The following is a 10486-nucleotide window of genomic DNA, read 5'->3' on the forward strand; positions in this document are numbered from 1 at the left end:
TACAAGGCTTCAACCAAGATATGAATCACAGCTTGAGGATTCGCCAAATAGAGGCAAGTATCCTCCTTAGATTAGAGTACTCCCAAGAAGAAGAGGACCTTTGCAACACCTCACTACATGGAAAATTAACCTTCTTTACTTCCATAGTTCCCACTGGCTATTGATGCTATCTTCAACACACTTCTGTTAGAATTAGCAAAAGGTGCAACTTCATGGTATTTGGAGTGTCAATTGTGTTAAGGATGCTATATTGCACACTTGTACTATTGGGGATGAACAAGGGCTCGAATTACTCTATGAACTAACTGAGTTGCTGCAAATAAAGCAAATTATCAGTCCTTCACATCGCCGCTTTTGCGCAGATTTTGTTACATTAATCAATGATTACATTAATGAGCTTTTGGAGTCACTTCTCTCTGGAAATTCCAATTTCTGAAATTCGCGATACTAAACGTCTTAGGTTTCCGTGTGCATTGAATCCGGCATGAAAACGCTTTTACGTGCTTGATAGTATTGTATACGCCACCCCAGTGCCGTGACCCTCCAAGCAAAACGTAATAATATTACAGAGGGTGGTTTTCGTGAGTCTAGGATTCAATATCTTCTCAAGTCTCGTAACTCTGTGGAAGCCATGCGGTGCGGTGCGGTGCGTCGAGACTGCTGCAGTAGAGCATGTAACTAGCTGCTGCTCTGAATCTGGATTGTCTGACAGGAGCAGGAGAGAAACACTTCAGATTCAGAATGAATTTTCCTTGTAATCAATCTACAAAAATGTGGATTGTGAGTAAAAAGCTTTTGACTTTGTGAGTGAGCCAGGGATGGTGCTGAGTGAGCGAGTCCTCGCTGCCCAAGCTCTTTTTGAGTTCCGTGGACTGTTTGTATGATCGGTCACAGGCTCCAGCTGTGTATTGTATGATCCCGTGGACTGGCTGTGTCGACTCCCGTGATGAACCGTCTTTCCTCGTCTGATCCCTCCATCACAGGGGCAGATCAGAGATCGTCGATATATGTATGTGTATAAATTGTCCGTGAGAAAACCTCGATGAGTGTGGCAATGCACGAAGCGAATTTCCTCTCTCTCTCCCGCTCTCATTGGAAGGGAAGAGTGAATTGATACTGCTTTCCTCGCAAGCAGGTGGACAATTAGAAAGAGATGATCCTATGATAAGAAGAAGAGACTACTAGGACTTGTGAAGATTGTTGTGGTGGTGGTGATGGTGTTGTGATGTCTCATCAGCAGAGCCTGAGCTGCCGTTGCTGCTGCTGCTGCTATTGCCGCTGCTGCGACCCGCTTGCGCCCAGTACTCAGCAACCAATTGCGCAAACAATGAGGTCTTGTTCTCCATCAGTCTTCTGGGCGGGGCAAACTCGACCAAATAACCTTCACGCAAAACCGACCGCGCAATCACCGAATTAGAACAAGGAACACACAGTTTATTGCACATTCGTACGCCTAAAAATTAAGGTGACATTAGATGCGAACAGCATTACTCTCCCGACGTTAATGTGAAGAGTACAACATTAACCCGTAAATTAATATTATAACACGAATGTGATGAATATGTATGTACGGATGATTACCGTCACGCAGAGCTAAGACCATGTCGCTGTCTATGACGGTGGGAATTCTGTGCGCCACGGTGATGACGGTGCAGGCGCAGAATTCAGTTCGGATGACGCGCTGCAAGAGGGCGTCAGTGGCAGAATCGATGGAGGCAGTGGCCTCATCCAGCACCAGCACCTGGCTGCGCTTCAGCAGCACCCGCCCCAAGCAAAACAGCTGCCTCTGCCCCGCGCTCCAATTCTCCCCTTGGTCCGATACTGCATATCAGCCATTCATCCGTTATTATTGTTAATCAGATCGATCACGTCCACGGCTCAATCAATCACTCAATCAATGGAGTCTGGGCTCTCTCTCTCTCTCGCTTTGATCCCTCTCGAGTCTCTACTAAAAGAAAAGGAAGATTTGCCCACCCGGAGACTCCAGTTGCAAAGGTAGCCTTCGAATGACATTCCCCAATTGGCATTTCTCCAACGACTGTGTGCATTTTGTTCAAGTTTAGTACTTACATAGCCTCGGTAGCTCGCTAAGCTAACACAAAAACAACACACAGTTTCATCATATGGGCTACTCACCTCCCAAACCTCCAAGTCTGTGTACTGATTCAAGGGGTCAAGGTTGGTTCGCACGGTGCCTCGAAACAGGACAGGCTCCTGAGGGATGATACCCAGCTTGTAGCGGAGATCGTGCAGGCCAATTGCGCAGATATCCACATCGTCAATATACATCCTCCCAGCGGCAGGCTCGACCAAGCGAAACAGAGCACTGATGAGCGTGGTCTTGCCACTCCCCGTTCGCCCAACCACTCCCACCTTTTGCCCACCTTGGAAGGTGCAAGATACGCCTTTCAACACCAGGGGAGAGTTCGGCCGGTAACGGATCTGCCAGAAAGTGCAAGTTTTGTATGGATTTATAAACAAGTCTCTCTTCCTCTCTTCTCTTTCTGCCTTTCTATACATGTTACTTACGAATTGAACACTATACACTAGCCAAGCTGGTTATCTGTGTAGACATCCATTGAGACTCTGATGAGGCTGGGGTAAATCTAGTCTTACCTGTAGTGCATCCAGCACCACCTTTCCCCTTGTTGGCCAATGGGCCGGCGGCCTGTTCGATTCAATAATAGCCGGAGCCTCCGCAGGCAGCTGCATGTACTGCTTAATTCTCTCCACTGATACAATGTAGATTGCGAACATGCACTGCCACCAGGACAGAAAGATTTGACAGTTGTTGAGGGCCAGAGCATAAGTAATCGCGAGTCCCGCGAAGCCTGTAGGCCGACGAGTTCAACAGACAAGAGAAACCGTGCCTCAGAGACGACTTCATCAATGGCTGCTGTCAAGTTTCCACTTTCAGCGGGTTGAATGCTCGTTACCTGAGGAAATGTTGCCCTTGACTATAACTAATAGCGCGGCGACAGTTACTACGAGACTGCAGCTCAGTTCGATTCGGAAGATGAGCCACTCCAAGGCGGCATGCTTGTGGAAGTAGACGGAAGCATCGCGGTCGATGAGAGTCAAATTCTTCTGCAGAAACCTCTGGGTCATGTCGAAAGCACGAATTGTAGCTGTGCCGCTAATGGTCTCCGCGGAGCTATTCACGATAGGCGCTTTGGTAGTGGAGTTGATCCGAGACAGCTCCCGCGCAGCCGCAGCATAGAAGCGCTGTAGTTCAAACATTGTTCATTTATGAGCCGATAAAGTGGCAAGCTCACTTGGTTATGCGTCGGGGCTCCTAACTGAGTTCCCTTGGAACTTCTAGTTGGAAAGAAGACCGAAAGCATACCTGCAGATACTGTACTAGAAGAAGAGCTGGGATAACAATGATGATGATCTCCCATGTCGCGATGGCTGTGACGATGACGATGCCTAGAAGGTCGAAGACCAGGGCCATGACGAATCCAAAGCAGAAAGGGATGTCCAGATCAAGCACACTCATATCGACGGATGCCTGCAGCATGAATTGGATCGATTCATTAAGGACGTGCGCCCGCGCCATGACAGTTCCCGAGTTATGTACACAAGAAGTTGTTCACAAATTCCCACATTGTGAAGTCCTAATATGCAATGTCTCCTGAACAGAAGCTCATGACGATGGACACAATTAACGGGAAAACTAGTGGCCAAGTTCGGTAACTGCCCTTCACAAGGAAGAGATCGCGTACCTAGCTAGGTGGAGTTGCAGAGGTGCCTGCCTAAGTCCCTGCACCGAACTGCACCTAGCTGATATGCAATCCTCAGGCAACCGGTCACACATAGCTAATATGCAATGCCTCGAGAGTAGAAGCTCATGAAAATGAACACAATAGAGGGGAGGGGTAGGGGGAGGGCGCCATTTTTCCCACATGAGAAAAATGTGGGAATTCTTATGTATACATACGGCAATAGCTAGCCAGCTACGTGTAAGGTGCAGGAGTAGTACTTACCCGATTAAGGATGCGGCCGGAGGGGGTGGAGTCGAAGAACGACATGGGGGCCTTCATGACAGCGTTGGTGAGGCCGTGGAAGAAGGCGTTGGAGGCCTTGAGGCCGAGGTCCACCATCATGGCGGATCGCGCGAAGAAGAAGAGCACGCTCAGCAGCGATACCAGAGCGTACACGCCAATGAGCAGCGCCGACGACACGGCCTGGTCCGACACCTCCGTCGCCAGCCACACGTTGCTGTACAGCTGCGACGCCGAGAACGCCACCTGTCCCACCAGCATCCCGGCGATGGTCAGCCTCCCCCCCGCCACTGTCACATACTCCACATACGGCTTCAGCCCCAGGTCCCCTGCTTCCTTCTCCTCCTCCTGTACCAGCTGCTCATGCCCCTGCCCCTGCCCCTGCCCCGCCTTCAGCTGCTGCTGGCTATTCGCTCTCTCAATTATCTCCTCCCTGCTCATCCGTTTCTTCATCTTCGGCCTCGGACTTACTAACACCACCTCATTTGCTGCTGCTTCTTCGGCCTCCCCTGACCCGTTTTCGTGCGTGTGAGCCTTCCCATTCGTCGTCACCGTGTGCAGGGCTTCGTGATGCGCCGTAACCAATCGGTGGAACGCATCGCCGCTGGCCAGTAGATCATCGTACGTCCCTGCCTGTCGGATCTCTCCATCTTGCATCACCTGCAGTTATATATATTCATGTCAATAACACACTTGGATAATGAATATCGGAGAGCACACAGCAACTTTTGAGTAGGCTACAGGACAATGAAACTTGCCAGAATCGAATCAACAGCTGGTAAGAACTCCACTTGATGCGTGACTAGTAAAACCGTCTTGTCCTTCAGAGCTCCCATGACGCAATCCTGTCCAGACGGTACGCACTCTCATGTTTAATACACTTGCATACAAAGGAGAGAGCTGCTTATTTACGCGCTGCGGATAAACATCATAGATAAGTACAGCAGGCATGAAAGAAGTTACGTACATGGAACAGAGTAGCAGCTGTTTGTGCGTCCACAGCGCTGAAAGGATCGTCCAACAGGTAGATATCGGCATCATTGTAGACTGCCCGAGCTAACTGGATTCGTTGTTTCTGGCCGCCGCTCATATTGATCCCCCTCTCTCCGATTTCTGTAAGATCACCATGGCTGAAATTCAGGATGTCTTGCTCCAAGGCGCAGGCTCGCAAGGTGCTCCTGTAGCGTGCCTCATCGAAGGGCAAGCCAAACAAGATATTATCCTTCACGGAACCTGTTTGAATCCAGGCCGTTTGAGCAACATAGGCCACGCTACCTGACACTTGAATCTGCAATGCAAGCATGGACTTCGATGTATTAGCATTGGCTCGTGACAGCATATGCCTTACTAGTTATGGTAAGAGCTCTTCACAATTTGCCTTAAGATTTACATCAAGCTAACTGGAATATTAAATGCGGTTCTTTTATCTGCAGGCTAAACTAATTTGATCATACATCTGGGTAGGAAATAAGCATCTATTACTAAAAGTGGGAATTCATGTAGACTTAACAATCTAGTACCATTTCGGAACACATAAACCCTGGAGAGCATGAAGGCAAACGCTGAAGTGCACTCGATCGGTGTGCACCCCCAATTATTAGCATTGCTCGTAATAAGGGCGTACTCATCAGGTCATGCACGTTTGCCCTTCTTATTCGTGCATTTTGGAAACTGATCCAAGTTAACTTGATCGAGCTACACATCTAGGACAAATCATGTTGTGCACTTCTTATGAAAGCCCATACTCGTTACGCTCAGGCAGAGAGACAGAGAGAGAGAGAGAGAGGGTTCAAGGATGTTACGGAAGCCTGCTACCTTTCCCTTCAATTTGGGTATTTCGCCGAGGATGGAATACAAGAGAGTGGACTTCCCACTGCCAATGGCGCCACACACAGCGACCTTCTCCCCTCGGCCCACAACCAAATTGATGTCCTTGAGAGTGGGCCTGGCTGCCTGCTGATCGGTGTCCTCAATGTCCCCCCAGCTCAAAACCGCACCATCCACTCTGATTGCATAGGGAGAGATTTTGCACGAATCCCTGTCCACGGCATCGGTGGGGAGCTCGTCCTCCTGCAAGAAGACATCCAGGCGCTTGAAGGCCACGTGGGCCTGGATGAGAGCCGAGAGGACATCGGGCACCGTCCGGATGGGGTCCTGGATGATTCGGAAGGTGGCCAGGACGGTGAAGACGATGGTGGAGGTGAGGGTCATGCGCAGCAGGATGCAGGTGATGAGCACCACGGCGGTGACGATGGTCGGCATGAGCCAGTAGAGGATGGTAGCGTAGTTACGCTTCTGCTGGGTGCCCGAGAGCCACCTGAATTCGGTTGCTCTCATGCGCTCGATGAAGGCCTTGAATTTCTCCTCCCAGGCCTGGAGCTTGATCACCTTCATGCCGCTCAGTATTTCACTGGTGGCCCGCAGCCGCTCGTCCTGCGCGACCATGAACTCGCCCTGGTCGCTCTGCATGCGCATGATGAGAGGGGTGATGAGGAGGATGAAGAGGATGATGAGCACCAATCCGGGGATGGTAGCCAGTCCCACGATGGCGAACAGGATGCCCAGAGCCACCACGATCTCGAAAGGCACGACCCAGGTCCAGTGCATCCACCACACCAGCTCCGACAGCCGGTACGCGTCCACCGATATGTAGTTCACAATCTCCCCCGTGGCGTGCCTGCGCTTGCCCGCGCTCGACAGGCACAGCTCCTTCTGATACACGGCCGCCATCACCGCGCTCTGAACCCTTAGCCCCAGCCGCCGGACGCCGAAATACCAATGCCTCTGAGCGAAATTCTCCACCATCTTCACCACGAACAGGCTGCACACTAGCACCACGCCTTCGTAGGGAAACAACACATTCCCTGAGGAGTAATCCACGAAGTAGTAAAGGAATATCGGGCCAGCCACCGTCCCCGCCCCTTTCAAGAAGGCCAGGAATCCCGTCCACAGCACATCCCTCCAATAGCACATCATCAGAGCCCTCAGAACCGACGGCTTGTTGTTGCTGCCCCCCTTCCTCTTCAGGACATTCCAGGCGCCCAGAAACGCCTCCACATTCTTTTGAGCTTGATCCTGAGGGGGTATTCGCGGGACGTCTGTCAGATCCAACAGCCGAGAATTGCCCAATTTGAGCAGCGGCTGAATCCAGTGGAACGAGAGGCGGCTCAGAAGGCCCGCCTCCTGGATAGGACCTGGAGATGGTGATCCGCTGACCGGATGTTCATTCTTGGAACGACCCGACGCAGCGAGTAGAGGTTGAGACAGCTGCTCGACCTCACTACTGCTGCTCGCGATAAGCGGGGCCATGACAGACTCTCTCCTGCTGCTCGATATGATCGTGCAGTCGACAGATTAGCTCCAATCCATGGGCCAATATATTGCGATCTGACCAAGCTGTACAGGATTAGGGGCCGCCTGCTTCAGTGGAGCGCCTGCGGTCCGAATCCGAATCCGAATTCGAGTTATGCTGGCGGCAGAATGAATGTGATTCGCTTGACTCGAGCTAAAGCCTGTGTAAAAGGGCACAGCTAAAACCTCGAGAGAACAGGCCACTAGTGAAACAGGTGGTTTTCACATGGACGGCAGAGCTGAGCCGATGCGATGGATAATTGGCTGGCTATGTAGGCGCAGGCGCGCGTAGCTGCCCACACGACGATGTGTGAGAGAGAGAGAGGTGCCAATCAGCTAGCAACCTTTCGGGTATGCACGCCTCAGATCAGACTCACCTGCTGTTCCTGGTTAATATCGTTTTGACGGATGCCACCCCATCATCAGAAAGCGGAATTCTTACGAGGGGTCGTGGTGGCTGGTGGGTGGGTGAGGAAGGCGAGCTTTGTTTTGGGGGGAAGAAGGAGAAATCCGCCGCAAGCACGGGTTGAAGCAAAGGAGATTTAATTGGAGGAGCTCCGCGCGTGTGAAGAATTGAATTATATACGGGAGAGACATCAAAAGCTTCACTTTCCGATGTCCCTCTGTCACTCTCTCTCTCTCTCTCTCTCTCTGGCAGCTCGCTCTGTCTCTGACTCTCTCTCTCTCTTCGCGAATCGGAAAGCACGAGGCGTCCATTTCTTAGAATGGGTAAATTGCGCACGCAAACGCTGCTCGCGTTGCGCCGCGCGCGTGCAGGCGAGATGACCGTGCTCCTCGTGGAGTCCCGATTGCGTCCTGCGTACCTAGCTCTGCTGCTGAGGAAGGAGGAAGAGAGGGAGGGCCCAGGGGAGACGTTTCAACAGAGAATGTGAAGTTATTGTGAACTGAATTTGGCAAGCCCAGTCACGAGACGCCAGCACGTGCTCGTGACTTTATTGCTCCAAAAGCGCATCGTGCTGCGTGGGGAGTCGGGACGTCGTCGTAGACTGTAGTAGTTACTAGTAGCTGTGGTCGTCGTCGTAGTTACTAGTAGTAAGACTCAAGATGCCAGCGTATCCGCCTTGACTTTGGCCCCGCTCTCGCCAACAGTCGCCTCCTCGGAGTCAACAAGTCTCTCTGTGGACCCCGCCTTTGGATTGGCTCTACCGACCCTGACTCCACAGTGCGTGCTGGGTGGAATCCGCGGTGCCCATTCGAGCAATGCCGGGTTTGCTGCATCTTATGCCCATTTCACACTTTTGACGCGAAAAGATAATATAATATTTCTGATAGCTTTTGCAACATATCAAAGACCACATAGAACCATCAACCTTTCCCATTACCCTTAAATTTCCTTTCCACCTCGCAAAATCAAGAGTTCTTATATACAATATCCAGCCAGCTAAATGAAACCCTGGTGTCTTCAAAAACGACTAGTCAAATTCGGGCTTCCCACAAAAAGGTTAAAATCGGGCATCTTAGATGATGGAAGTCTTTGTTGCTTCTACTACTGCCAACATGAGAACCACAGAGCCCCAAGACATATATTTTGATCGACTGTTCTTCATTGCCGTTGACACTGTATTGTTTAAGGGCTTCCATCCAGACCATCTGTGAAATGCACCTATTCCAAAAAATGTGACGAATCGATTCTAAGGTGTCACATTTACATTTGCCTTCCAAAATTCCACGTTTGGCAAGCTTCTCACTAGAGAGAAAAGCTCCCATCAACACTTGCCACAAGAAGACGCGATCTTTAAATGGTAGATCTCCTGAGACCAATTGATGGACCAAATCTGAGAGAACTCATCGATCGTTAGACTGATGACCCAACAAAGGCTAATTTTGTGTAACGTGTCCACTAGTATCATCCAGGACACATCTTAGCAGTCCATCGGAAAGGATGTCTAGAAAACTCCACCCGGCACTCCCATGGAATGTTACGAGATTTGTGATCTAGGGCTTTCTGTGTCTGCCACGTAGCGGAAGTATTATGGCCGTTCCCACTTAAGATCGACCGGAATTAGGGTTTTCCTGATTGGTCATTTCCTAACAGCAACTAGCGTCAAACCCAAGCGAACTACTTTACGCAGAAACGCTAGGTCCGAAGCGAATTCACGCTGCACTTGGTTCAAGGAGAATGGGAAAAGAGAGGGATGCAAAGCTCAACCTCTTTGCCATAAGGCATAGTCCCATTCCATTCTCCTAAAACAACATAAATCGGTTAAGACATAACTCTAGGTCAACGCTTTCATTGTTCATGTCCTTTGACAATCATCCCGCTGTTCTTCGAGATTTGAGAAAAGTTCCTGGCCAACCGGGACCACCCAACCGTAGGACGGACCCAAGGCCCATCCTCCGCACTTTCCTCGGTTTATTTTAGTTATGTAATTATCTAACACATTAATTGGACATGTAACAACCAGCTTCTTTAATTAATCCGTTAAGCACTGGTTCCTTCACGTAATCTTATCACGTGACATAGAAAAACAATATTAGACAAGTTCTTTATTAACATATCATCATATTTATCTTTGAAATACAAAAGTTCTGCCCGTAGGTTGCCCGAAGGCTATCCAGCAATCCACAGGGATCACTATTCCAAGTTTCCGCCCGTAGACTAGTATGCGGGCCTCGAGATCCAATCCCGAGTCACATTAGCCTCTTGTGCAGGACCCAGAAGGTGAGGGATTTACGGCCAGAGCCCCCCCTGGCACCCAAGCGTCCTTCTGCTCCAAGTAGCGCTCAACGGAGAGACCTCTCGCGGCGGGTTTGGTCCACATTCCCGGCACGGTCAACAACCCCCTTGGCTAGGGTAAGGCAGGCAGTCGGGGGTAACTGAAGCTGCGACTCCCTTCAGGCCTTCAACCTGAAGTATAGATACTTATTTATTTTGTAATTCATTGGTCAAACAAGTCAAGCAGTGCTCTAAAATCTCTAGCAAGCACAAACATTTCCATTGATCAATTTTGTTGTTGGCAAACTGCTAAGGAAGGAGTCTTTCCTTTCGAATGCATCCATCACTCGATCCAGGGTGTCTTGCAACTTGGCAAGATCCCTTATATTCTGGGTTAGGGCGTACCCTATTAATCCAACTTGGTCAAACTCTAAAGTTCATTGGATATTTCAGT

The 10486-nt window shown here is 50.1% G+C and overlaps 1 protein-coding gene across 1 annotated transcript; it reads right to left on the reverse strand.

The window, feature by feature from the left end:
• Nucleotides 1-717: 717 nt before the first annotated feature.
• On the reverse strand, nt 718-7899 carry LOC148027382 (ABC transporter C family member 8-like). Its single transcript, XM_087691957.1, has 11 exons — nt 5820-7899; nt 4972-5292; nt 4763-4849; nt 3987-4664; nt 3347-3511; nt 2937-3225; nt 2617-2831; nt 2137-2442; nt 1975-2038; nt 1582-1821; nt 718-1381 (listed from the first exon to the last, which is right to left on the reverse strand). Exons 1-11 carry the CDS (start codon nt 7311-7313, stop codon nt 1182-1184), a joined length of 4059 nt encoding a protein of 1352 aa, XP_087548083.1. The 5' UTR covers nt 7314-7899; the 3' UTR covers nt 718-1181.
• Between the last annotated feature and the right edge of the window lie 2587 nt (nt 7900-10486).

The sequence above is a fragment of the Lygodium microphyllum genome, chromosome 13, assembly GCF_053477565.2.
Source record: "Lygodium microphyllum isolate KBCC chromosome 13, Lygodium_microphyllum_v1.1.10, whole genome shotgun sequence".
Lineage (NCBI taxonomy): Eukaryota > Viridiplantae > Streptophyta > Polypodiopsida > Schizaeales > Lygodiaceae > Lygodium > Lygodium microphyllum.